Source organism: Crotalus tigris, unplaced genomic scaffold, assembly GCF_016545835.1.
Source record: "Crotalus tigris isolate CLP2741 ecotype Arizona unplaced genomic scaffold, ASM1654583v1 scf7180000023746.1698619, whole genome shotgun sequence".
NCBI lineage: Eukaryota > Metazoa > Chordata > Lepidosauria > Squamata > Viperidae > Crotalus > Crotalus tigris.
Window position 1 is genome coordinate 1,459,507 of NW_024100155.1, and position 27,994 is coordinate 1,487,500.

The 27,994-nt window shown below is 44.3% G+C and overlaps 1 protein-coding gene across 5 annotated transcripts in view; it reads left to right on the plus strand.

The window, feature by feature from the left end:
* Positions 1-27,994, plus strand: part of COL27A1 (collagen type XXVII alpha 1 chain) — a 129,670-nt gene that overhangs the window by 41,393 nt on the left and 60,283 nt on the right. For 4 of the 5 annotated variants that reach the window (XM_039321566.1, XM_039321563.1, XM_039321567.1 and 1 more), the window contains 11 exons: positions 2,799-2,852; positions 4,815-4,859; positions 12,762-12,815; positions 17,022-17,066; positions 18,813-18,866; positions 19,281-19,325; positions 20,935-20,988; positions 21,804-21,857; positions 22,725-22,778; positions 27,553-27,606; positions 27,968-27,994. The exon at positions 27,968-27,994 is cut by the window's right edge and continues 27 nt beyond it. In XM_039321566.1, coding sequence (XP_039177500.1) covers positions 2,799-2,852; positions 4,815-4,859; positions 12,762-12,815; positions 17,022-17,066; positions 18,813-18,866; positions 19,281-19,325; positions 20,935-20,988; positions 21,804-21,857; positions 22,725-22,778; positions 27,553-27,606; positions 27,968-27,994 — 540 coding nt within the window. The remainder of the gene's footprint in view (positions 1-2,798; positions 2,853-4,814; positions 4,860-12,761; positions 12,816-17,021; positions 17,067-18,812; positions 18,867-19,280; positions 19,326-20,934; positions 20,989-21,803; positions 21,858-22,724; positions 22,779-27,552; positions 27,607-27,967) is intronic. The other variant, XM_039321568.1, reaches the window with a different exon arrangement.

The following is a 27,994-nucleotide window of genomic DNA, read 5'->3' on the forward strand; positions in this document are numbered from 1 at the left end:
CCTCCTCCTCTCTTTATTTTCTCCCTGCTGTTTTTGGCCCAAAGAAGCCAAGTTGCAGTATTATTATTATTACCTTGTCTTGTTCCTCTTCCTTGTATCATCTTTAGTCATAAGTCCCAGCAAAGTTTCAGGCCAGTAAATCCACCCCCTCTCTCTTGTCATGTGTTTTATTCCTCCGAGCAGTAAAACGCTACCAGCTGGGTTTTTTGTTTTTGTTTTTTGCCAGGAAACTTGTGAGCAATAAACAAAAAAGAAAAGTAAGCTGGCAGCGGTTTCACATAATGTGTGGAAAAGCAGAAAAGAGGTTAGGGTGGAACTGGGGGTATAAGTGAGTCAGCTTTGGAGATAGCTTGCAGCCGTGGGCTCACGCTCTAACCAGTGGTGGGATGCAGCTGGTTCTCACCGCTTCGGCAGAACCGGTAGCTAATTTTTTGTTGCCCAGGCCCAGAACGGACTTCCAGAACCCTGAGATCCAGTTGTTGACTTATTTGAATCCCACTTCTCTTCATAGCCCTTTGGGAAAGTCCGAGCTGCAAAAAGTTGCATTTCCATCCCATAAGGAATGGAAGAAATGGTTGGCTACTTTACAAAAATCACCAGCTACTCCGAGGAGAAGGGGCAAAACATATCATTAATCCACTATTGGTAGAAAAGGACTTTTGTATACTTTTTTTTTTTAAAAAATGTTCTTACTTCTTCTAACTTGGGTGGTGAAGATAAAGAAGATTGAAGTGTTGGGATGGATATCTATCTATCTATCTATCTATCTATCTATCTATCTATCTATCTATCCATCCATCCGGAAGGATCTGTTTGCATGGGTAACCAGGTCTGTTAAAAGCGTAGGGGACTGCATTCATACCACTTGTTAACCCAGGTTAGATTGTTTTGTCAGTAGGGTGAACTGCTAACCCAGCCTTAGTCTGGGATTCTATGGACCGAATAAAACCAGGAAATTGATCAGTCCAGTTCTGAGTGAAATGGGTTACCAGAACTCAGCTAGGAGTGTCCAGCGAGGGTTGATATGGAAACACGGAAGTGATGAAAAACCACAAAGAGCCTAAATGGCTGTGCTTATCATTAACCAAACTGGTTGCGTTGGTTTCCAAGGCTTCTCCCGCCGACATTAAATAGCACTCTGCTACAAAGACAAATGCATTGGAGGAACAGATATATGCACACATACATACCCACTTGTCAGAGGCAAGAAGTCAGGAATAGAGTTCAAAAGAGCTACAAGTTTATTTCATGCTACTTATATACAAGAATCTGAGCTACTAGCGGTCAAGACAAATTGGTACGACTTTAAGGGGAGGCGGGGGCTGGACTTTGGTCTTTTTGGGAGGCATAGTGACTTCCAAACTAGTGGTGCATTTGACCCCACCCTCACCTGACCATCTGCTACACACACACACACACACACACACACACACACACACACACACACACAAGCTCACAGATGCTTAATCTGTAGAACCAAGCGATCCTACACACACACACACACACAGAAACTCACAGATGCTTAATCTGTAGAACCAAGCGATCCTACACACACATACACACACACACACACACACACACACACACACACACACATAGATACACACAGAAACACACAGAGAGAGAGAGGGAGGGAGAGAGAGAGAGAGAGAGAGAGAAGCAAGTTCACAGATGCTTAATCTGTAGAACCAAGCCAGATTGATTGTTTAGAGCAGGGGTGGGGAATGATGGCCCTTTTTATGATTTGTAGAGTTCAACTCCCATGCAGGCTCAGGAATTCTGGGAGTTGAAGTCCGCAAGTCATAAAGGGGCCATCACAATGGCATCTTGCCCTGGAGTACTCCAAACAATGTCATATATTTATCTAGAAGAATAGATGAGAGTGACTTTTAATTACCTGGTGGTTAGAGTGCAGTATTGCAGGCTAACTCTGCCCACAGCCTGGAGTTCGATCCTGATGAGATTCAAGGATGACTCAGCCTTCCATCCTTCTGAGGTTGGTGAAATGAGGACCTAGATTGTTGTGGCAAATATGCTGACTCTGTAAACTGCTTAGAGAGGGCTGTGAAGCACTGTGAAGCAGTATATAAGTCTAAGTGCTATTGCTCTCTCTCTAAATCTCTGTAAATCTCTTTCTTTCTATCTATCGTATTTATCTATCCATCTATCCATCCATTGATCATCTAGCTATCTATGTCTGTCTATCTATCTGTCATCTATCTCTATACTATCTATCTATCTATCTATCTATCTATCTATCTATCTATCTATCTATCTATCTATCTATCTATCTATCTATCTAAGAGCTGTGGTGGCGCAGTAGTTAGAATGCAGTATTGCAGCCTAACTCTGCCCACTGCCAGCAGTTTGATCCTGACCGGCTCCAGGCTGACTCAGCTTTCCGTCCTCCAGAGATCGGTAAAATAAGGACCCAGATTGTTGGATGGGGGGATGGGCAAGATGCTGACTCTGTAAACCACTTAGAGAGGGCTGTAAAGCACTGTGAAGCGGTATATAAGTCTTAAGTGCTAAATGCTATTGCGGTCTGTCTGTTTGTCTGCCGGTACCTTCTCCTCTTCCTCCCCGCCGAGCACACGGTCCCTGGCGTGAGGGTATGTGCCCTTGGACTACATCGTGGAAAATATCACCATGCAGTCCATGGGCATATACACTTGCCCCAAGGTTTCTTTCGTCATGGTCGCCAAGAACCCAACGCTGGACAATGACCTGCTATGAACTTCCACCTTCCGAGGAGACAAAATGCTCTTTGTTTTTTTTTTTTTCCCTGCTTCCCACAGGGGTACATTGGCCCGCCAGGACTGTTGGGAACGCCCGGGGCCGATGGGGAAAGAGTAAGTATTTATCGTTGTGGGGTCTGGGGCGGACCCCTTGGTTGCAAAAGACTTGACTGCAAAACTCCCTTTTCCTTCCCCATCTTTGCCTCCTTCTGGTCTGGCCCTAGAAGTGGCCAACGCAACTCTCTCTCGGTACATCTTCAAGCTCAGCACATTTCACACAAGAGCTCAAGCTCAAGCGGGAAAATTGGGCTCCCTCTTCTAATCTCGTCTCCCCCCCCCTCGTCAGAACAAGCCCCAAGATGTAGAGGTTGTTGGAGGGGAGAGAGAAAGTGACGGGTCTCAAGGCCCAAGTTGTGAGCTTCCAGGGCAGAAGGTGACTCTCTGATTCTGCTCCCACATCGTCTTAGTTCTACACCGTGGCGGTGGTGTTCGTAGCGGTTGAGAGCTGAGCGGGTGTGATCCACTGAGGCTTGCCAGTGGTGGGTGGGGGATGAAGAAAGCTGTGGGTGGGGTCCTAAGTGCCCAATGCGAATATAGACTATTTTTGATCCTTGCTTCCTCCCTCCCTCCCTCCCTTTCCCTCCCTCCCTCCTTCCTTCCTTCCTTCCTTCCTTCCTTCCTTCCTTCCTTCCTTCCTTCCTTCCTTCCTTCCTTCCTTCCTTCCTCTCCACATCTCTCCCTTTCTCCTTCCTTCCTTCCTTCCTTCCTTCCTTCCTTCCTTCCTTCCTTCCTTCCTTCCTTCCCTCCCTCTCCACATCTCTCCCCTTCTCCTTCCTTCCTTCCCTTCTTCTTTCCTTCCTCCTTCCCTCTCTCTCCCTCCCTCCCTCCCTCCCTCCCTCCCTTTCCCTTCTCCTTCCTCCCTCCTCTCCCTTTCTCCTTCCTCCCTCCCTCCCTCCCTCCCTCCCTCATTCCCATCTCCTTCCTTCCTCCCTCCCTCCCTCCCTCCCTCCCCAAAAGATCCAGGGAAGCAGAGATCCTAACACTCCTAGAAAGCTTCTGAAACTCAGACTGAAAGCAGCTTATGCCTGTAGGATTACAGCTGATCCGCCCCTCCCATTTCCCCCTCTTATGAAGCCTCGGTGGAAGAATAAACCATTTGGTCTCATTTCCAGTTGGCTTTCCCTATTCTCTAATCTGTAAACGATGAGGTCATGGCTGAATCATCAGCAGCCAGAAGGTCAAAGTGGGGCCGGGAAAGTCTACCCTTGGCCAACCAGAACAGGAAACTGACTTGAGTTCTTCCTGTGCAGTTGGGAGCTTTGATAAAGGCAATTAGAAGTACATTTGTGTTTTTAGACTTCCTCCCTTCCCCTAAGAGATTTCAGAACAGGGCCTACAGCCCAGGCCTCCAGTGTGTCTGAAAAAGTTCCTACTCCTTTCCCACCCCCAAGACACACACACACACCTGAGTCAAAGAGAACTAGCTCCAGACTCCTCATTATCAAGGGTGCTCATGGCCAAGTATAGTTGGACTTTAGTTCTCTGTAGGCTTCATCAGAGGGTTTCTCCGTGATCCCAACTATGCAGTGCTAAGCCAGCTCATCTGCTCTGTGCAATTGGCAGATCCCAGACCCCCCAAAAAAGACACAACCTGCGATTGTGTATGTATATTAAGAGAGGAATGTGCTAATGCTCAGGAGATGCTAATTTAAGGGTTTTGTGGAACTAAATCAGAACTATAGAGTGACGATCTCCAGCGAGCATGGTTGGTTTAGATCCCCCATAGGTCCAGATTATTCGTCCAGCTAAGCACTGTCTCCAGTTCCTGGAACTGGTTGGGGACAAGCCTTATGTGTCTCTTGTGTATTTGTGTCTTCCTGAGACTCAGGAAGGAAAAGTTGAACTCCTTCTCCATCTTCCTTTGCTCTTTCATGCTGACGTTCTGACCCACCGTTTTTCTAAACTGTTCCCTTTTTTGATCTCCCCTTTCTGTTCAAGGCTCGTATTTCTCCTTTCTGGCTGTCCAGTTCTTCTCCAGTTTTTAATTCTCTCTCTCTCTCTCTCTTTGTTTTGTAGGGAACCCCCGGAGTTCCTGGGAAGAAGGGCAAGATGGGTAGGCCGGTAAAGTTTTTCCTTGTCTATTATGCAGATTTTCTTTAAAATTAAAACAGGAGATGGGTGGTGGGGATGGGGATATTGGAGGCGGGATCTTGAAAACTTTGCGGTTCTTGATTTTGCTGTCTCTTTGAGTTGGTTGATGATGGGCCATCAAGCTGTTGTTGACTCTGAGTGACCATGCAGAGATATTTTCTCCATGATGATCTATCCTTAACTTGGCCTTCAGGTCTTCTAATGGTGTATAGAATAGAGCAGAGCAGAGCAGAGTAGAGTAGAGTAGAGTAGAGTAGAGTAGAGTAGAAATTTAGAATAGAAATGTAGAATAGAGTGTAGAGTAGAGTAGAGTAGAGTAGAGTAGAGTAGAATAGACTAGACTAGACTAGACTAGACTAGAATAGAATAGAATAGAATAGAATAGAATAGAATAGAGCTGGAAGAGACCTTGGAGATCTTCTAGTCCAGCCCCCTGCTTGAGCAGGAGAACCTATACCATCTCAGACAAGTGACTGTCCAGTCTCTTCTTAAAAACCTCCAGTGATGGAGCGCCCACAATTTCTGAAGGCAACTTCTGTTCCACTGGTTAACTGTCCTCACTGTTAGGAAGTTTCTCCTTAATTCCAGGTTGCTTCTCTCTTTGATCAGTTTCCAACCATTGTTGCTCGTCCTGCCCTCTTTGCTTTGGAGATTAATTTGACTCCCCTCCTCTTTGTGGCAGCCCCTCAAATACTGGAATACTGCTATCATGACGCCCCTGTTTCTTCTTTTCTTTAGACTAGCCAAACTCCAGTCCTGCAGTTGTTCTTCATACGTTTTTGGTCTCCAGGCCTTGGATCATCTTAGTTGCTCTTCTCTCTACTGTCCACATTGCTGGAGGTCAGCCACTTCTCTTTCCTTCCCTCTTCCATCAGGATCTTCTCCAGAGAGCCAGGTCTTTAACATGTCTGAAGTAGGGCAATCTGAGACTGATCCTTCCAGCTTTGAGTGAAAACTCTTGAGTTGTTCAATAATTCCCTTGGTTTCTTTTCTTCGATGTCTTCCAAGTCTTCTCCAATGCTATGGAGTCATCCAGGTCATGGTTGTCCCAAAGGTGCTTTTTCAAGACAGTTCTTCAGAACTGAAGAACCTTCTTGGATGAGACGCAAAACGTCTCAAAGGAAGTCCAGCCGTCTCTTGAAAAAGCACCTCAGGGTCTTCCCCAAGGCCAAAGTTCAGAAGTGTTGATGCTCTTCTTCTCCTGCTTCTTCAAAGTTCACCTTCTGCCTCTCTCTAATATATCTAGTGTATCTCCCTGGTGTACATTTAGTAGCATCACCCTAACTAGGGTAACGTAGGGTTTGTTCCCCAACTATTAAGCAAAGCTCTTCATTTAACAGATGAATTAGCACAGGGGTCTTCAAACTTGGCCCTTTTAAGACTTGTGGACTTCAACTCCCAGAATTCCTCAGCCAGCATGCGTGGCTGAGGGATTCTGGAAGTTGGTCCAGAAGTGTTAAAAGGGCCAAGTTTGAAGACCACTGAATTAAAGGGAAGGCAACGCAAGTCAATGCAACCTTAGCATAAAATGGCAGATGGATTTTATCCACCGGGGCTGAAAAAAAAATTCATTCAACTCCTCCTTTGCTAGATAGCCCAAACCCGCACAATGCTCCTGTTGTTTTTGAACTTTTCCCAAAATCAGTGAGCACTACCAATATCACGTTTTATCAGTTTGAAAAAGGTCTCGGGGTTGGAGGCAGGAGTCTGGTTACAACACCCAGGGCTGGTAATTACTACTTACATCACAGACTTTGGGTTTGTAACTGTTTTTTAAAAAAAACAACAACAACAGAGAAAAAGAAGGCGAATGGTCCCAAAAAAACACAAAAAAACGAGCTAAACAAAACAAACGGTTGTCAAGAATAGAAATCTGTTGGGGGACTTTAATGCAACTTCTATTGTATCAGAACTTCCCGATGTTCTCCAGCTGTTTCACTCTCACAGCTTCCCATTCCAAAAACCTCATATTTCCCTTCTCCTTTTTAGCAAAGCACTTAACTTTGATGTTGTTTTTAATGGAATCGCTCTCCCCCTTCCTAGAGGGAGGGGTGAGATCGTCTTTGGCAAAATACTTTTTTTTTTTCTTTCACTCCGGCTTGGGATTTTCTCTGCAAACGAGACCAAACCTTTCATTTTGGGATCATTTGCTTTTACAGTGTTTGGAAAGGGGAAACACCCTAACCGTGCAATTAAAGATAACCGTTACAGATATTTTAGAGACGGATTTTTGAGCGTGCTTAATCTTAGCGCCGCATTTGCCGATGGGTGTAATTATAGCGGGAAGCTTGTAGTGGAAAATAAACTTGGCGGGCGGGAGGTTTACATGTCTTCCGGATTGGGTCTCAACAACCGGAATATCGCAGGACGGATTAGGCAATAGATTGTGCCATCCGCAGGGCTGATTTTTTTCCCTCTAGGGAGAGTATTAAGGAAGGAGAATAAAAGAAGAGGAGAAGAAAGCTAGGAGAGATGTGGAAGTTACGGTTGGCTAGTGTGTGGCAAGCTGGCTGTTGCCATTGTGATGTTTTTCCCTTTGGTTTCTTGACCCTTCGTAGCTGTGGAGAAGTGTGTTGCTTATACTACAACCGGGTATCCTCGCATTAGGATGATGTTGACCAGAGAGGGGTTTAGGAGCCCTTCTTCCTAAAGGATTGGCCTCCAGGTGAACAACTGGCTCTTTAAAAGGATTGAGTACCAGTTCATGGAGTTCTTCCTCCTTGAAAAGTTGTAAGAATATTCCATCTGTCTTCAAGCTCCTAGTTTGCTGTTAGAGGAAACATTTGGTGTTCTTCAGGATGGGAAATCCATGGGTCTTTGGTGCCCCCAGCCCCATTTTCATGTTTCTCAGAGTCTCTTCCATATCCCATTATTTAGCAAAGAGATATGTTAAACTCTTTCCATGAAATGACAGACAGATGTAGTTGGATGGATAGATAGACAAGTTGGATGAATACATAGACAAATTACTTAGATGATAGATAGATAGATAGATAGATAGATAGATAGATAGATAGATAGATACAGACAGACAGACACAGACAGACAGATAGACAGACAGATTAGATAGATGATAGATATAGATATAGATAGACAAACAAACAAGCTGACAGACAAATTGAGTAGATAAAGTTGAATGGGTAGATAGGTAGATAAATAGAGTTGGATGGATAGATAGATGGACAGGAGTAGATCAGTTGAATGGATGGATGGATAGATAGATAGATAGATAGATAGATAGACAGACAGACAGACAGACAAACAAGTTGTTGTTTAGTTAAATGGATAGATAGACAGACAGACAGATATATAGATAGGTAGATAGACAAGTTTGGCTAGACAAATTAAATGGGTAGGTAGGTAGGTAAGTAGGTAGAAAGATAGATAATAGATAGATAGATAGATAGATAGATAGATAGATAGATAATAGATAGATAAATAGACAGACAGACAGACAGACATTCATTCAGTAAGCCTCCCAGAATGATGTAACAATGTTAAAAAAAGGAGGGGATTAAAATAGATGTGCTGGACGTGAGTCAGACCTTGACAGCGTTCCAAGGGAGCTCAGCTCAGCAGGGGCGGGAAAGGACGTGATGAATATTTGGAAATGAACTTTGGACAATTCCTCTCCTCATCCATGCTGCTCTTTCCCAGTGCACCCAGGGCACAAAGCTGCCCGGGAAAGTGGTGATGGGAAGGTAGCAGCAAATAGGGTGGTGTGTCAACAGGAGGTGGTAGGTCTGTCACACCCGTGCCCGAAGCTCTGGGAAACCCTGGGTAGTGCTGACATATCTCAGAAGGAGAATTCAGATGTTTAGGGTGGGAAAGGAATCTTTTACAAAAGAACAGACTGTTGAGGAACGCCCCCCCCCAATTTGCATAAGACATCATTCAGCCCTTGACCCAATTGGTTGTGCTCCACAGCTTGGCAGAGAAGACACTTGGTTGCATGCCACATAGAGCTGAAATCTCTCTGATTTCCCCAAGGTTTTTTTCCCCTCTACAACCTCCGTTTCTCCCGTCTTGCTCAGAGAGCTTTAGAATGTCCATCGATGGTGTCTATGGATAGAGTAGAGTAGAGTAGAGTAGAGTAGAGTAGAGTAGAGTAGAGTAGATGACTTAAGATTAAAAATGTTGACTGCCTGCCTTACTACTGTGTATTTGTCGATTTCTGGACAAACACAACCAAGCCAGTTAGATGTCTACTCCAGGGAAAAGGAACCTGTCCTTTGTGTGATTTGACCCGCAACTCCCATCCGCCCAGCCTGAAAGGGTGCTGGGAGACATAGTCTGTCCACAAGGAAGAGAAGGACATCAATCACCTCCATAACATCTGAATCAGGGACTTTTTCCATCAAAGGATTGTTTCCTTTGCTGGGTTTTGAAGATCTGATCTTTCGAGAAGGCATTTCCAAAACAAACCTGCTGGAATTCCAGGTTTTAGAGATCTTTCTCTCAAGTTAAAGGGCCATTTAAATGGCTTTTGCACTAGCCGGTTCTACTCTCTGCTCGGCGTTTGTGCACACTTTTCATAGCATCACACCCTCCGGCCGGCTCTTGTCTATTCCAACCGCCCCTTTTTTTAAATTTGGCAAGGCAGAAAGAGACAGTTGATTCACTGTACAGGATTTCCAAGATCTGAGCAGCCAACATAAGCTTTGAGATGGTTGCTAGATTTATTTCTTCTCTCTCTCTCTCTCTCTCTCTTGTCCCAACCTCTAGATTATTATTTTAAATCAATGCTGACCGGATTCCCTCCCCCCTTCTACGATTCCTCTTTCCTTTTCTTCTGCGTGCGTGTACGTGTTTTGTAAAGATTTAATTTGCAAAGCCTGCACCCCTTGGGAACATACCGCCCCCCCCCTCCCAGCACTGTTTCACCTGCTTGGATCCAACTTCTCAAACAGGATCTCCAGACTGAGCACCCAATTTTGAGCCAAGAGAATTTTTTTATTTTATTTTATTTAAAAGAAAAACCCAGCTATTTTTGGAGAGTGAGCTAAATGGCTGGAAAAGTCCTTTCTACAATTGTTGGAGATAGTCTCTTTTAGCAGTGAATGCTCCAACACTGGAAGTTTTTAAGAAGAAACTGGACAGCCATTTGTCTGAAATGGTATAGGGTTTCCTGCATGAGCAGGGGGTTGCACTCGATGAATTGGGTATGTCTAGTTTAATGAAGAGAAGGACGAGGGTGACATGATAGCAGTCTTCCAGTATCTCAGGGCCTGCCCCAAAGAAGAGGGAGTCAAGCTGTTCTCCAAAGCACCCGAGGGCAGAACAAGAAGCAACAGATGGAAACTCATCAAGGAGAGAAGCAACCTAGAACTAAGGAGAAACTTCCTGACAGTCAGAACAATTAACCAGTGGAACAACCTGCCTCCAGAAGCGGTGAATGCTCCAACGCTGGAAGTTTTTAAGAAGAGACTGGACAGCCATCTGTCCGAAATGGTATAGGGTTCCTGCCTGAGCAGGGGGTTGGACTCGATGACCTCCAAGATCCCTTCCAACTTTATTATTATCATTATTATTAAATCTTTCAGTAGCTCTCCATTGCTTCAGCTCTGCCCAAGCATCCTTTTTATTGAAGATCCTAAACGTTGTTTTTTGTTTTGTTTATTTATTTTGGCCTTTCTGTTTTGGAGGCGTGTTGGCCACACGTCAAGCGTGGTTCCAAAAGTGTTTTTTTCAAGAGGCAACTGGACTTTCTCGTCCAGTTCTCTGTACGGGGACAAGAAAGCCCAGTCGAAAAAGCATCTTTGGGACAACCATGGCCTGGATGATTGAGAATCTCCATAGACATTGCAAGTGTGGCCAGTCTTCCAGGCCTAGTGGAAAATAGTATTTTCTCAAGATTGATCGTGGAGCTTCCATACTTAGAGAAGATGTACTCTTGGCTATCAAATGGCCAGAAGCAGCAAAGCGAAAAATAAATTAATACATACTGTACCACTTGAATCCTGTATTATTGTAGACTTCCTGCCTTCCCCCTAATCTAAAAAAGTATCTGAAAAGTGCCAGGAAAAATCACTTTGATGAGATAGTTAATCAACATGACTCATAATGCAAGCTAGCAGATTTTTGCTGAAAGCTGCTGCTGATCCCATCTAGCGGGAATGTTTAATTGGTCCCAGGACTGCAGCTAAAATCCCAGTGAAGCTGGGATCCTATCTGAATTTTTAGAAAGCAGGCTGGATTCCATCCGATCGATCGCATCTCGTGGGGAGCGCGTGTGTTATTCCTGTCTCTAAGAAAAGTTCCAGTAGCTGGGTGTCCTAACAGCTTGATTGACACCGCTGATAATATGATCCACCGCATATCCGTGACAAAGAGTGCTTTTTGGGGGGTAAATGATACCAACTTTAAGAAAGAGGCCAGATGTAAAAAAAAATTCTTTCCCTTGGACAATGGAGAATGCATTCACATTGGCCTGCCTGGTTGAAAGAAAAAAGAAAAAAAGTTGGCTTGCCTGCGTTCATCTGAATGCTGCCTTTGATTCTATAGAAATTTGACGAACTCTGGGCAAAACGCCCAAATGCTAATCTTTGTGGTTGATCTTCCTCTTTGGCAACACGTCAGTCAAAATCCTTTCGGAAGCTTGGAATGGTTTTTCAGAAAAATCTTTGAACAAAGTGCATGTGTGGCTCCTGGGGTTCCCCATTTATGAATGGAGACACTTTGCGTGTGTCATCCGTAATTATATACTGTGTAACTCCAGAATAGAATAGAAATAGAAAAGAATAGAATAGAATTAGAATTAGAATGAATAGAATAGAATAGAAAATAGAATAGAGCACAGAGAATAGAATAGGAATAGGAATAGGAATAGGATAGGACATGATAGAACAAGGAATAGAATAGAATAGAATAGAATAGAATAGAATACAATTAGAATGAATAGAATAGAATAGAAAATAGAATAGAGAATAGAATAGAATTAGAATGAATAGAATAGAATAGAATAGAATAGAATAGAATAGAATAGAATATATGGAATGGAATGGATGGGATGGGATGGGGTGGGATAGAATAGAATAGAATTAGAATGCATAGAATAGAATAGAATAGAATTAGAAAGAATGAATAGAACAGAATAGAATTCTTTATTGGCCAACTGGGATCGGACACACAAGGAATTTGTCTCCAGTGCAGAAGCTTTCAGTGCACACACAAGCAATAAGTGATAAATCATGATCATAGTCATCGTAAAAATACTTTTATCATAAATTATAAGATACAACAGTCATAGTCATAGGATGCTGAATAAGCAATCAACATAAATCATACTAGACTACTAAATAAAACCATATTGTCGTAAGATACTAGCAACAAAGTTATAGTCCTAAGTAAATAAGAAGATGGGGAATAGGAAGGATGAGAAGAAGAATAGCAATATAGCCTCACCAAATAGTTTGACAGTTGTTATTAGTTGTTTAGCAGAGGGATGGCATGGGGAAAAAAAAACTCCTTGTGTCTAGTTGTTCTGCTGTTTTTAAATTCATGATTCCCAGGTGTGATACGGTCCTAGCCTCATCTCACTGAATTATCCCTTTCTCATAAACCACTATTATTATTATTATTATTATTATTATTATTATTATTATTATTATTATTATTAGCAATGATCTGGTTTACAATTTAGGGTGTGAATTGCCTGGAAAGGGCATTTATGGGGAAGGTTGATCAGCAAACAGTGTTTAAAAAAAAAAAAACACCAGGTCTTCCCTCATCCAGGTTTTTTTACCTTTTTCGTGATGGGCAAAAGAGCCAAAACTTTGCGTTTGATTCCCGAAACATCTTCTGTTCTTCTCCTGCATCGCAACAGAAAAATAACTGGAACATTTTTCTCCCCTCCTTTCCTTCCTCCCTCAGGGTTTTCCCGGCGATTTTGGGGAACGTGGACCACCAGGTATTGATGGAAATCCGGTAAGTTGGTGGGACTTTGTTCTGTAAGTTTGGGATTGGTCTCCTGCAAACAGCCCCTGTTTTTCTACTGTGGTCTGATGTCTGGGTTTCCCTAATGCATGGAGAGGTGTGTGTGTGTGTGTGTGTGTGTGTATGGGTGTGTGGTTTTTCTGATAGGGATTGACCTACATATCTTAGCGATCCTCTCCGATATGGTCAATTTTCATGGATGCTTGGAACTCAGCCACCTCTGGAGGCCCCAGTTTCACGTCCCTGCCCAGATGTGCATAGATATTAATGTAAATATCCCTGTGCAGTTTCTCTTTCTTGCACACGTTTCTTTAATAGAGTTCTTGGCTATGTAAATTCCCCTCACGAGGGCTTTTAAAAATGCATTTTTTCCCCCCAGGCTCCATTCGCTTTTATTTCAGCCATCCACTTTCCCCCCCCCAAAAAAAAGAAAAAGAAAAACCCCACCAAAAAACACACACATTCTTTTTGAAATGCATCTTTTATAAAGATATAAAAAGTTTATAAAGGATTGCTTTCTTTAAAAACAAAAATTGGATGTTTTGAGTCGGGGAAAAGGGACTTGATCAGATGCCATTTCATGGTGTTGTCTCTATTCCTTGTGAATTTTTCCTTTTTTTAAAAAAAATAACACACCTCTGTTAGTAGAGGCTTGGGCAGAAGGGAGAAGAGCAAAAGAGGGGGTTCAAGATGAAACGATTGGGGTCCAAGATGAAAAGATTGGGCTCCATGATCAAAAGATGGAGGTTCAAGATAAAAAAAATGGAGGTCCAAGATCAAAAGACGGAGGTTCAAGACCAAAAGACGGAGGTTCAAGATCAAAAGATGGAAGTCAAAGATCAAAAGATGGGAGCTCAAGGCTTGGTTGGATTGGGAAGACTGCAATTGAATGGTTGTCTTCTCTTTGAAAGTGTGCCTCTGTTTTGCCATCCAGATGTCTTCAGCTGTTGAGCTTAGAAGCCAGAAACTGTCAGTTCCAAAGATAATCCCGGAATTGTTACACTGGTGCAAGAAAAAAGAAATGACGTTGAAAAATAACAAATAACATGGAGAACTGAATAGGATTGACACATGCTTTTGAACCCAGTCAGTCTTGCTGAAGGATTTCCATAAGCATTCCAAACCACGCGATCTTCTTGAGAGATAGCCTGTCTCAGAATAGATGTTTTTTCCACCAATCTCCATGGATGTTTTTCCACCAGCCCACCACAGAACTTAATAATTACAACGTGGAGGCCACAAACCTGGGTCTATTCGTGGGAGGCCAGATGTTCTCCTAATTTCAAATGTAGACCATTCTGTGGGAACATAAACTTAACCCAGTCAAGATGATTTGGAATTTCTGTTCCTTTCCCCAATTTCATGGTTTCCAGAAATCAAAATTTCCCCTGAAACATGTTGGGTTCATTTTTTTTTTTTTAAACAAAAGGAATAATCCAACCCAGATCTTGAGGAGCTTCTCAATTGGCTGCAAAACCCTGAACTTTCAGCAGAGAGGATTCTTCCCTTGATATGGCTTTGCCTAGTTTTTTTCATGGTCTTCCCAACAAAAGCAGAAGGTCTTAGCTTGTTTGAAAAGAAAACCATCAGCAGGGGTGAAGAAGAAGGTTTATGGTCCCCGAGGGAGCAAATTCCAGGGGAGGAACATTGGTGAAACTGAGTCTGAATTTCCTAGTAGAACATAGAATCATAAGGCTGGAAGGGATCTTGGAGGTCTGCTAGTCCAACCCCCTGCTCAAGGCAGGAGAACTTATACCACCCCAGTCAAATGGTTATCCAGTCTATTTTTGAAAACCTCCAGTGATGGAGCACCCACAATCCCAGGAGGCAAGCTGGTCATACATACATACATACATACATACATACATACATCTGTCTGCCAGCCCATCCATCCATCCATCCATCCATCCATCCATCCACCCACTCAAAAAAACCCATCTATCTATCTATCTATCTATCTATCTATCTATCTATCTATCTATCTATCTATCTATCTATCTATCTATCTATCTATCTATCTACCTACTTGTCTACCTATCTCAGTCCATCCATCCATCCATCTGCTCACCCATCCATCTACCCACCCACCCACCTACCCACTCATAAAACCCACCCATCCATCATCTCTCTCTCTCTCTCTCTCTCTCTTTCTCTACTTGTCTACCTATCTCAGTCCAGCCAGCCAGCCATCTGCTCGCCCATCCATCCATCCATCCATCCATCCATCCATCCATCCATCCATCCGCCCGCCTATCCACCCACCCACCACCCACTCACTCATAAAACCCACCTATCCATCATCTGTCTGTCTGTCTATCTATCTATCTATCTATCTATCTATCTATCTATCTATCTATCTATCTATCTATCTATCTATCTATCTATCTATCACACCCACTCAGCCCTACCAAGCAAGATACCAGCTTTGAGACCATAACTCAATCTTCTCCTGAGAGGGTCATAGAAGGTGGCCCCTGTCTACTTAGTTTGGGGACAAGGCACTCCGTTGCAATGGATGTTGCTTTTCCCAAGTCCATTCAGGGACCAAATATTTCATTTAAGGCCCTTTGTCTATATATATATTTTTTTTACTTCTCCTAGCAGATTAGGTCCATGTCCAAGTAATTCTCATCCTTGGATTGTGTCCATCGAGGTTAATAGTCAAGTAAAAACAGAAACTGGTGGGAACAAGGAGAAAGCAAAATACTTATTAGGCCTTTATTTTCATGGATTTTGGCTTTCCACAAGGCTGTATTCACACTCACATAAATGCACTTTTTAAGGAGGCATTTTCACCTTTGCTGTTCAAACTTTTCTCTAATGAATGCAGCTTTTTCTATCTGCCCCACCCCAAACGTATAAGCTCCTGAAGTTATGTTCATGCACCCACTTCCCTAGAGTCACAGTCTCCAGCTGAAAGCCGTCTGTTTTATGTAACTAACCATAATATGTGTTTGTGTACAATTGTGTGTGTGTGTGTGTGTGTGTCTAAGTATATTTCCTCCCCCTTCCTCTCCCTCTCCTCTCCCCATTCCAAATCTGGCATTGTTTATTGGTCTGAGCTGGGTGAAAAGATCCGGTTTCAAATTTTACCTGGGGGGGGGGGGAGGGAAACATATGGCACTTGTCCTACCAAGCCTCAATTCCAGAGTTTCTGGAGTGGGTGAAGGGACAGCTACTTTGTGGGTTTGTGTTGAACTTTAATAAGAGATTCATATATTGGATGTAAGGAGAGGAATGACATGCTTTCTTCTCTCTCTTTTGTTTTAATTCCCCTTTCCTTTCCTTTCCTTTCCTTTCCTTTCCTTTCCTTTCCTTTCCTTTCCTTTCCTTTCCTCTCTTTCCTCTTCCTTCTCCTCCTTCTCCTCCTGCCCTCCTCCTCCTCCTCCTCCTCCTCTTCATCTATCTTCTCCTTATCTATCTACCTCTCCTCCTCCTCCTCCTCCTCCTCCTCTTCTTCTTCTTCTCCTCCTCCTCCTCTTCTTCTTCTCCTTCTCCTCCTCCTCTTCTTCTTCTCCTCCTCCTCCTCCTCCTCCTCCTCTTCTTTTTCTTCTTCTTCTCCTCCTCCTCATCTATCTTCTCCTTATCTATCTACCTCTCCTCCTCCTCCTCCTCCTCTTCCTCTTCTTCTTCTCCTCCTCCTCATCTATCTTCTTCTTATCTGTCTACCTCTCCTCTTCCTTCTCTCATCCTCATCATCTATCTTCTCCTTATCATCTATCTGTGATCTACTGAAATCTCAACTCTATCTATCTATCTATCTATCTATCTATCTATCTATCTATCTATCTATCTTCTTCTTCTTCTTCTTCTTCTTCTTCTTCTTCTTCTTCTTCTTCTTCTTCTTCTTCTTCTTCTTCTTCTTCTTCTTCTTCTTCTTCTTCTTCTTCTTCTTCTTCTTCTTCTCCTTTCTCCTCCTCCCCCCTCCCTCCCCTCCTGCAATTCCCTGGTGGAGGAGGGGGAGCCACTTTCTCCCTTTTCACTTAGCTGGTCAGAGCAAGCCTTCTCGGGGTTTGCAAAGCACTCCTTCCTTTTCTGTTGCTGCTGCAGCATTTCTGCTGGCGGAAAGGGCTCCTGCTCCATGACAACCCCCACCCCCCCACCAAGCAAATCGGCGGGGACGGTGGTGTCCCTGTGGTCCCCATCCCTCGGCTTGCAAAACAGGCCCTAACCGTGTTCATCTTTCTTTCCATTTAGGGAGACCTCGGAGCTCTTGGTCCCACTGGAGTCCCCGGCCTTCTTGTGAGTACCGAAAAGCAGGCAATCCTTTTATCCCTTTTTTTTTTTTTTTTTTTTTGCAAGGGAAGAAGCCCTGAGCTCTGTCCAAAGAACAATAAAGCCACTATGCATTTATTTAGCTGCTGGGGTTAAGGAGGAGCCTGCTTCTCCTGCATCCGAGATTACCAACGGCAGGTGCTCAGCTCTCGTAAACAGAGACGAGGCTATATGACTCCCCTTTATTTGGGCTGCACCCCATTTGGCTGCAGTTGGGGGCTTCCTGGGGTAAATTTCCTTTTAGGTGGAGAAAATCCTTTGCTTCCCCCCCCCCCCAAAATCGGGGCTGGGACTCAGTCCGTAGCCCTCCTGCGAAGTCTTCCTTTGGGCAGGGATTGAATGTTTCATTTCTGACACTTGGTGAGTTGAAAACACACACACACACACACACACACACACACACACACATCCTGTTGTGTGGTCCAGTGTTGTATAAACAATGCTGCGTGTTGTTGTTTCCCCCCCCCCCCGAGGGGAGAGGGGGAGGGAGGCTGTCTGGAAGCAGATCTCTTGGTAGGAAAGTGGGGATGAAAAACCCGGAGAAGGGAAATTGCACATCATCAGCGCTTTCTGATAAAGGAGTTGAGTTGAGGTCTCCTAACGCGGAGAGATGGGAGAAAAAAAGTCACGTCCAGGCCCAAACTGGGCGACACAGGTTTTAACTGGAAACCTCATCAACGACAACAGGCTCCAGGTGTTCCTAAGACTCCTTGGCCCATTTCTAGGATCCACAACCTTCCCCGGATGAGCAGGTTGTAGGCCATCGTTTTGGATGGTTGAACATTAACGCAGTGGGTTTTAAGAGAGACGTGTCGTCTTACATGGATCAGGCCAGCCCTTTTCCCCCTGCCCCCTAACCCCCAGAAATGGTTCCTCCTGACCCGGGATTCTGATTCTAAACCCAACTCTCAAGAAAACAAACCCACCAGGACAAGATTCAGCCGTCCATCTGCATTTGAAAGACAAAAGGCCACTCTTTCGAAGACAGCAGAGTCCACAGTTTGGACAGAGAGGACCGCTGGTTTGAAAGAGGGGTCAAAGGGGACATCTGGGTCAAAATTGAACAGCCCTTTCTCAACGGGAGGATACAACATAATCTATCTCCAGTCTACAACCCCGTCCTTTCAGCAGTTCCAAGGAAGCTCCACACCCATTTGCACCACTCCGGTGACCCCAAGGACGCAGAGAAGCCTCCAAGTGGCCTCAACCACTCTCTAAAACAGGGGTAGGCAACCTTGGCTCTTTTATGACTCGTGGACTTCAACTCCCAGAATTCCTCAGCCAGTATGCCTGGATGAGGAATTCTGGGAGGTGAAGTCCACAAGTCATAAAAGAGCCAAGTTTGAAGACCCCTGCTCTGAAAGGATGCAAAGGACCGGCTGTCTGCAAGGAGTATAACTCCTTCCATTCTCCACCATCCAGACGGAGCTGAAGAAGCTTCTGGGATGAGAAGCGAAAGGTCTTCAAAGAAAAACGAGAAAGTCCAGTTGATGCTTTTGGCGTTAAACCTGTGGGACTTTGCAGCCTTGTTCCTACAGGGTAGATCCACAAAAGGTCCATTGCTTTTGTAGCGTGGGACAAGCTATACTCTTCCTAGGGTTTCCACCTCCAAACGATTTCTCCTAAAAAAAAAAAACGGGAAGACGTAGCTCTTGAAGGCACCAGAAGATGTTTCTGGCTATCTTCCAACCTAAACGTCCTCTCTCCCACCAGGGTGATGTAGGTGTCCTTGGAGAAATGGGCTTCCCGGGACCAAAAGGACTAAAGGTGAGCAGAAAAAGTCCTTTTTCTTGGTTGACTCCAGATCATCTCTGGGGAACTAGGAGGTAGGAGCACCGCAGGGGAGCGAAGGAGAACTTCAGGAGACTCAATGGTTTGAGCCACACCATAAATACATAAATAAATAAAATAGAGGGATAACATGAAGAGGAACAGCAAGGGAAATCCAGGGCTACTTTTAGCCAGGAGGACCTAAATTCCAAGGTCGCGCTTCCAAAATCCAGCCTACCAGCTTTAATTCTGGTTGTGTTCCAGGCCAGCTGCCTAGATCTCAACTTTCCCCATGATTAGGTGAAGTCTGCTCTCTTATAGGTTTGCTTGCCTTTCCTGTCCAGATAAGGGCTTCCAGAAGGAAGACTATATGAGATTCTTGATCTTTTCTTTTCTTTTTTTTTAAATCAGGGGTTGATGGGAAATCCAGGAGAACATGGACTGAAAGGTGATAAGGTGATCTGAATATTCCCTTATTGTTTGTTGTGATTTCTTTGCATGCAAAAGCTTGTTGTCATCCCATACTCCTGTTCTTCTCTTCTCTTCTCTTCTCTTCTCTTCTCTTCTCTTCTCTTCTTTCCCTTCCGTTCCCTTCTGTTCCCTTCCCTTCCCTCAATGCCACCAAGCCATTCTAATGCTTGATTTCTCCTTCCCCTTCCCTTCTCTTCTCTTCTCTTCTCTTCTCTTCTCTTCTCTTCTCTTCCTCTTCTCTTCCTCTTCTCTTCCTCTTCTCTCTTCTACTCTACTCTACTCTACTCTACTCTACTCTACTCTACTCTACTCTACTCTACTCCCCTCTCTCCCCTCCCTCCTCTCCCCTTTCCTCAACATTGCAAATGGCTTTGATCCTCCTTCTCCCCCTTCTCCCTCCTCCTCCTCCTCCTCCTCCTCCTCCTCCTCCTCCTCCTCCTCCTCCCCCCCTTTAATTGTCCCCACTTTCTTTCCAAAGCTATAGCATGGATCTGCAAGTTTTCTACAACTAATACCCTCCTGACTGTTCAACAACAGTTGGTGGCAAAAAAAAGTGATGGGGGGGGGACAGAATTTTGGGGAGAAACCTGAGGTTTACCTCTACAGATGCACCTACTTGTTAAGTGGCTTCTGTGGTTGTGGCCGATCAGACAAGTACAAACCCCGTGGTGGTCAACAGAGTATCAACCTCTGGGTTGGAGCAAGCTCAAGATCCTCAGGATAGATAGAAGTTCTCAGGATACATGAAGGCCTTCTGGAACCCCCTTTGCTTTTGGTTTCCAACCCAATTGGGTTGGAACTGCCTCCTCTGTTTTCAGTTCAGTACCACTCTTGCAAGCAATAACAACACGGATGGTGTTGTACAATATTTTAAGCCCCGATTTGATGAGTATCCATATTGACCGAGTGCATGCATAACACGAATCCATAAATCAGCATGTACAAATCATGGCTGAAGAAGTTTAAGCCTTTAACATGTAGTTGAAACCCTTCCTTTAGAATTACTCTCCCAGCTATGGTCAAGGCAATCCATGGATTTGAAGCCAACTAAGCGGAGGACAAGGTGGTCTTTGGTTGGACCGACCCCTGAGGTGGCCTTCAGCTTCAGCTGCACTGAAAATGGGTCTAAGATCTCAGACTTGTTTCCATTAATTGGGGTGCTTCAAAGAGATATTAAACTTCAGAACTCTTTTGCAGCTTTGGGCTGATCTAGAAGTTCTTATAAATCCTGTCCACACTGCATCTTTCACGGTTGTGTGTTTTTGAGGATAAATAACTTCCGTAAGTTCCATTCTTCCCAGCTAGTCAACAACCTCCACCTTCGTTTAGTTGGGCAAGATTAATTATACCTGTTAATTGTCCAATCATCTAAATTCGCTAGGCAACACGTTCCGAAGGAATGCCCCTCAGCCCACAGCTATCCTAGACATGCTCTAATTTTGTTTTTTTGCCACCAATCCTAGTTGTGGAACAGTCTGGAAAAAAAAAAATACTCCGTTCTCCTTCGTCCTCTAAAATCCCTCTTGAACCCTGGACATGTGTTGTGTTCTTTGTGTGATATTTGTTGTAACTTTCTTTGGTGATGTACATCCAGGGTGAGGAAGGGATGGCAGGCATTCCTGGAGAAATTGGTTTCCAAGGGGACAAGGTAAATTCAATGATCTTCCTCTCTCTCTCTCTCTCTCTCTCCCTCCCTCCTCTCCTCTCTCTCTTTCTCTCTCTTCTCACTCCTCTCTCCTCTCTTCCTCTCTCTCCTCTCTCTCTTCTCTCTCCTCTTCTCTCTCTTCTCTCTCTCCTCTCTTTCTTCTCTCTCCTCTCTCTCTCTGTTCTCTCTCCTCTCTCTCTTCTCTCTCTCTCTCTCTCTCTCTCTCTCTCTCTCTCTCTCTTCTGACAAGCAAAGTCAACAGGAAAAATGAGATTCACAACAACTGTGCTACTAGTTTAACAACTGCAGTGATTCCCTTAACAACCGTACCAAGAAAGGCTGTAATTCACTTAACAAATGTATTTGGCCTCAATTGCGATCCTAAGTCAAGCACTTCCTGTATTTCTTGATATGGCAGTTTCTGGCGGATACAGATATTTTTATTGACTAATTGTAAAGAGAGGAGCATTTCACCATACCATAGAAGCAGCTAGAAGTGTTCCCTTCATAGACTCAGTTGCTGTTGTCCTTTTGCTTCCCTTTCCTTCATTAACAAATTCTATTCTATTTATTTTGAAACTGCACGGGCTAGTAATTCTCCAGAGTCAGGAGATATCTTTCCCAGAATCTGCTACCAGACAGGATTCGTACTGTCGTGTGGTCGAGTGCCAATTTTTCTGAGCATATAACTCCATGGAAGTGATGCTTGACTAGATAATCCCATGTTGGTTAAGAGTATATCGGAACCAAGTTAATTTCTTGGACTAGCTCATCTAGGTGGCTGTATCCATTCTGAACATTTCTGCTCCCCGTTTCAGGGTAGCCACGGATTGCCCGGGATACCTGGATTACGAGGAAAACCAGGCAGAATGGTAAGTAATTGTTTGAGTTTCCCGCAGGGAGCTCGTTGTATTGGTTAGAGCGAGGAGAAGAACATTGTGGTCCTTCAGATCTTTCTTGGATGCAATTCCTATCAACCATTATTACAGCCAATGGAGAGGAAAGTTGTAAATCAGCCCAGAAGCAGGACATCCTTTCCCACTTTAAAAAAACCAATTGTCCTCTTGAATCTCCTTAAAAAATGTTTTCATAAAACATTTGAAGGACCACACGGGTTGGAAGATCTAGTGAAGTCTGGGCTCAAATTTCTGTTTGGCCATAAAGTTCCTGGGTTAAACCTTGGATTGTTGTGAGAAAGACAAGTAAGGAGAGAAGAATTGGGAGAACTTGGTCAGACCCATGGAGAAAAAGAGGTCATAAGTGCATTTAGGTTCATTAGCAAAGACGTTGCAACATGTCTGGAAAAAAAAATGGAAATAAATTCTGGCTAATACCCATAACTGTTTTGTTGAAAGCAAAAAGATTTTGGATCTTCTTGAAGTAAGTTGAGATGGTGGGCTGGGACTGGGACAGCCCATGTTCAAGTCTACGGAACCTCATAGATGATCATGTGGTGATATTGGGTTAGTCATCAATCCCACAGGATGTTAAGTTAGAGGAAACTAAATAGGGAGTGGTTTGTTGGTTGCCTTGATCATCTGGAGAAGATATAGAATGGAATCGAATGAATGAATGAATGAATGAATGAATGAATGAATGAATGAATGAACGAACGAACTAGCATGGCCAATGGAAAACTAGGAGGTGGTTAACAACATCTGGAGATGTTATCTTCCATATTCCTCCCTGGCTAGTTTAGGTCACCCTCAGTGGTCATCCATGCGTTTCGTTTCTTGCAGGGAAGAGTTGGTGACAAAGGTGCAGATGGAATTCCAGGTCCACCTGGCCCAGAGGTAGGTTCTGCCTACAATTTGGCTTCTCCCTTTAAGGATCTGTATTGTTTAGAGACGTACAAAATATTTCAAGGCTGAGATATTGCCAGTTCTGAATATTCCATTTGAAAGGCGCCGTTGGAGGGATGCTGAAAGTAGGATATTGTCAAGATTCCGACTAACGGATCCAAGAAAGCAAGCACAGCTGAGGCGATCCAGTTTCTTAACGCCAAACATTATTGAGTACAGCATATCGGCACAGATGAGTGGATCGTCTGTTGGGTTGTTAGTCGGAACCTTGACATTAAACCAGCTCTCATAAAATAAAATTTAATCAGAGCAGAATAGAATACAGCTGGAAGGGACCTTGGAGGTCTTCTAGTCTAGCCCCCTGCTCAAGCAGGAGAACCTATACCATTATGGAGTCCTGTGCTGACTCCAGAGGGGAAGATCCCAAGAAGGAGTGAGTAGGCGAGCAACCAACCAAATTCGGGATGGGGTCAATGGAGGCGACCCCAATCAGAGTCCGGGATGTGTGTGTCTCAGTGTCCAAATAGCCAGGACCCATCCCAAAGTGAAGACGGAGAAAACGGAGATAACTTTGACAAGTGTTTTGAAATATTTACACCCCATTCTTTTTCATCACGCTAACTGCATGGAAATCCTTCACTTTGTGATTGAGCATCTCCTGCTAATCCAGCCACTTCTCAAAGGTGAAATATTTCTGCTTTATCACGCTTCTCTTCTGTCTAAGAGCAATCCTTTTTTTTAAAAAAAGCTTCATTTCTAGAACACTTAAGTTACTCTTGGAACCTGTTTTCAGTAACCCCTTACTTCCCAATCTCCCAAGCAGAGGCCCATGAATGCATGTCTGAATCCAGACAAACTAAGTTGGAAATTAGGGATGCTGGAAGTCTTCCCAGGCTGGCCTAACCCATCACGCTAATTGCATACAAGTTCTTCAGTTTGAGATTTAGCAACTTCTGCTAAGCCAGCCAGTTCTGGCTTATTCAGCAAAATATGATGAAAACCGTGGCTTAACGCAGCCGATCAAGCCAGCTAATTCACAACGCAGTGGCAACTTCCCAAGTGGGCTTCGTAGCGTTGTGTCATGGCTATCTTACTCACGGGTAAAATACCTCAAATGTCCTAAAATCAAGGCCAGGTCAATTCTTGGCAGCGCCTCCAAGTGGGATGGGGGGGGGGGGGGAAAACCACAGAGAATTAACAATATCTGAGGTAGATGGTCAAAGGATCCAACTCCGCAGACAGTTCTTTCCAAGAATAATGTTTTGTGAATACCAAATTCCATCAAAAGGAAGCCAGGACTATTTAAGTACTTGGACCCTGTCACGATGGTTAAAGTAACATCCTATAAACTTGGCAAGAAAGGTGAGGGAGAAGAATAGGAGAAGGAATTGGTTGGCCTCCATCAATTACGCACAGAAAAAAAAGCAACAAAAACCACATTTGCGTACTATTCTAGTCAAAATAAGAGTTTGGAGAACTGGTGAGGAGATGCTTGGAAAGAGCTACAGTGAATGAACAATCCTTTTTGGCAGGGCTGTTTTATTGTTTCGCTTCCCACCCCCCCTGCTTATCAGCTTGTCTAATAACTGTGAAAGGTCAGGATGAAGTTCAATCAAAAGCTAGTTTTTTGTTTTTTTTTTTTTTTTTAAATCCCTCTTTTTTTCTGACAGAAAGAACCAATTTTGTTTGTTTGTTTCTCTGGGGATCGCTCAGTTAACTTGGGAGTTTTCGATTTTGTTAGCCAGATATTGATAAACTTTTTAAGCGAGAGGGAGAAGCCCTGTGCGTTGGATTTAACTATATAAGTACAACGTTTTTATTCATGGTGTAACAAAAAGAGGACATGGGCTGCGACGTTTGTCTATATCTGGTTTAAAGTACTCTCTGTTGCTTTTTAGTTGTATTTACAAATAGATCTGTAATGGAAAATTCTGTTCGTCAAATTCTCGGCCAGCATAGTTTTTTTTGTCACCCATGAAAGACCAGGTTAGCGATAGATTGTCACGGAATAAATCTATTTATACATTCACTGAGAATTGACAATGATTTGATGACATCATTCATCAATTGTGTGCTGTAAATGCTAGGGATTATAGCCTCGGGACATCTGAAGGTGGCCACTGGAGATGGCTATAAAAACTCTGGAACTTGGAGTTTGATCAACGGTCTGAAGAAAGTTCTCCACTGCATGATTAATATGAGGAAGTCCCAACCTAGACCCAGATAGCTTTCTAAATTATGGAGCCTTGCATTGGTCAAGGGCTTGAGAACATAGCTCAATTTTTTTCAAGCCATGGAAGCTGTCAGTTAAAAAAAAAAAAGAACAATTCCTGGAGTTCCTGGTCAAGAAGCAAAGCTCAAGTGATAGAAAATTAGCTGTGCCGGAGCGAACTCGGTCATGATCCATCAGCTTCTCGTGGAATCTGAGGTTCAGCAGAACATGGTTTGAAGAGAGCAAAGACTAGGGATAAAAGTTGGGTGTCTTCTTGGAGCTTTAGGAGAAGGGAGGTGGTTCAGCTCAGCCCAGCCTTTCCGGTTCCTAAAGAAAGATCCGTGTCTAGTTTGGAAGATTGCTGAAGACCATCTTCGTTGCTCTTCTTCACTCATCTCCTCCGTGAGACCTCTGGTGTTTTACCAAGGCTTGGACGAGCTCTTGGTTGGATTGCCTTCATTTAGTCATCCTTCTTTGGACTGGACTGTGCCTCCCTTTGTTTTGTGAGCTGAATGGACTGTGGGCGGAAAAAAAATGGGTAGGCGTCCAGCATCATGTGGTCTGCTAAGCAGCATGTCGTCACCTTTCCCTTCATCCGTGCCAAGCTTGCTTCTCGCTTCTGTCGGGATTCCTGATTTATATCCCTGGGAAAAAAAAATGCGGTTGAAGCGGCCTGCTCAGAAATTCATGGAGAACCACACTGGGCTACAGCGGCAACGTTTGCTGACCCCACGCACAACCTGGGGTGGAGGGCCAAGACAAATTGTAATCTGCAACACTTCGCTTTCCTGCAGTGACCTCGTCATGCAGCTTTCTCCCTTTAGACCCCCTCCCCATCGGTTCACACCGCAGTGAAACCCGTGTACAATGTCCGCACGGTGAAAAGCCGTATCTGGTTCTGCCTCTGCTTTTCCAGGTCTCTGTTTCTGCTTCTCCGGGACAATCTGCCCCCAAGGTGGTCCTTCAGACCTTCCAACAGTGCAAAAAATAATGGACTTCATCGACCTGACTTTTGGGTCTCCCAAAGGTGTTTTTTTCAGGAGGCAACTGAACTTCCTTGTTTTTCTTTGAAGACGTTTCGCTTCTCATCCAAGAAGCTTCTTCAGGTCTGACTGGATGGTGGGGGAAGGGAAGGATTTATACTCCTTGGAGATTGCTGGTCATTTGCCTCCTTTTAGAGAGTCGTTGAGGCCACTTGGAGGCTTACCTGTGTCTGGAGGGTCACCTGAGTGGTGCAAATGGGCGTGGAGCCTTCGTGGCTGCAGGACGTTTTCTGCCCTGGGTCCCCACACTTTTGGAGAGGGGGGCAGGCTGTTGGGGAAGAGTCTGTGCTGTCTGCATCTCAAACTGAAGCGCAAATGGTTCCTGTAGTCTGCAATATTTCCTGGAAATCCATTCATACTCTCGCTGAGAATCGACATAGACACTTGCCTTTGGTTGTCCTCTTCCATTTCCTGTTCTTCTCTTTCCTCCTTCTTTCCTTATAGGGAAAGGGTCTATAATGCCTTTCCCAGCATTACGGACTCCTCCAAAGAGCTAAGTCTTCTTCACGTAACCTATCCAGGCTATGATCAAAAGATCTTGTCTATCGTAAATAACAAAAGGAAGCAGAAGAGACCACAACATGCTTTCTAAGCCATTTGATTAACCCAGGACTGGACAGCTCCTGAGAGAGAAGATAGTCTTTTTCAAGCTCTTTTTCCGTAACTCTGAATGTCCCAGGCTGGTCATTTCCTCCATTGCTAGGGTGCAGTGAAAGATGAGACTCTAGGAACAGGGGGAAGCTTCATCATTGGAAGCTTTCAAGAAGAGACTGGACTGCCATCGGTCAGAAATGGTGTAGGGTCTCCTGCTTGGGTGGGGGGGGGGCTGGACTAGATGACCTACAAGGTCCCTTCCAACTCTGTCATTCTATTCTATTCTATTCTATTCTATTCTATTCTATTCTATTCCATTCCATTCCATTCCATTCCATTCCATATTCTACTCTATTCCATATTCTATTCTATTCCATATTCTACTCTATTCTACTCCGCTCTACTCTGCCCTGCTCCAGTCCGCTCTACTCTACTCTACTCTACTCTACTCTACTTTACTCTACTCTACTCTACTCTACTCTACTCTACTCTACTCCACTCCACTCCACTCCACTCCACTCCACTCCACTCCACTCCACTCCACTCCATTCCTTATTCTGTTCTATTCTACTCTGCTCCATGCCATCCCATCCCATCAACTCTCCACATCTGCATTCGTCCTTTGACACTGGAATCAGCAATTTTAAATCTGCTTAAGCAAGATCTTGGAAACAGGTTATGCCTTCTGTCAGGAGCCAGATCGTTCCTGCTCATTCGGCCTGAGAGTTGAATGTGGTGCTAATTAAAGCTTAGTCCTTTGGCCAAAATAAAGTAATCATCCAAGCTTAGACATTTGGTGCCCCTCCCCCCCCAAAAAACCCGGCGCAGGCCACCTTCTCTCTCTCTCCCTCCCAAGAGCTGGCACCGGACTCCTGCTTATTGTGGCTTATTGTCCTCTCCATTTGATGTTCTCCAGGGCTTCCCGGGAAGCATCGGCCCCCCAGGAGAAAACGGCCCCGAAGGTATTAAGGTGGGTTTGGGTCGGCAGTTGCAAAAGGAAAGAGGTAAAGGGAACGGCAAGGGGAGGGATAGAGAGAACCCCGGAGATCTCCGCAGATCGTTCTGGCTCGAATGCCGGCTTTCAAATTTCTTTGGGATTGCGACGGCTCCAAGAATGGGAGTTTCTTTCTCTGTTTCTTTTTGGGGGGTGGGTGGGTTGTTATGCTCTCCCCTCCCTCTCCTTTCGGCAACAGAAATTGACAATGGACGCCGTCCCATAGCAGCGCATGCTGGCAATGTGCTTTTGCTCCGTGTTTCATAGGCCCCACCGGGGTCTGTCTGTGCCTCTGTCTTTGGCTCAATCTTTTCTCGCCTTCTGCCCCACCTTGCAGGGAAAGCCTGGCGCGAGGGGTTTGCCT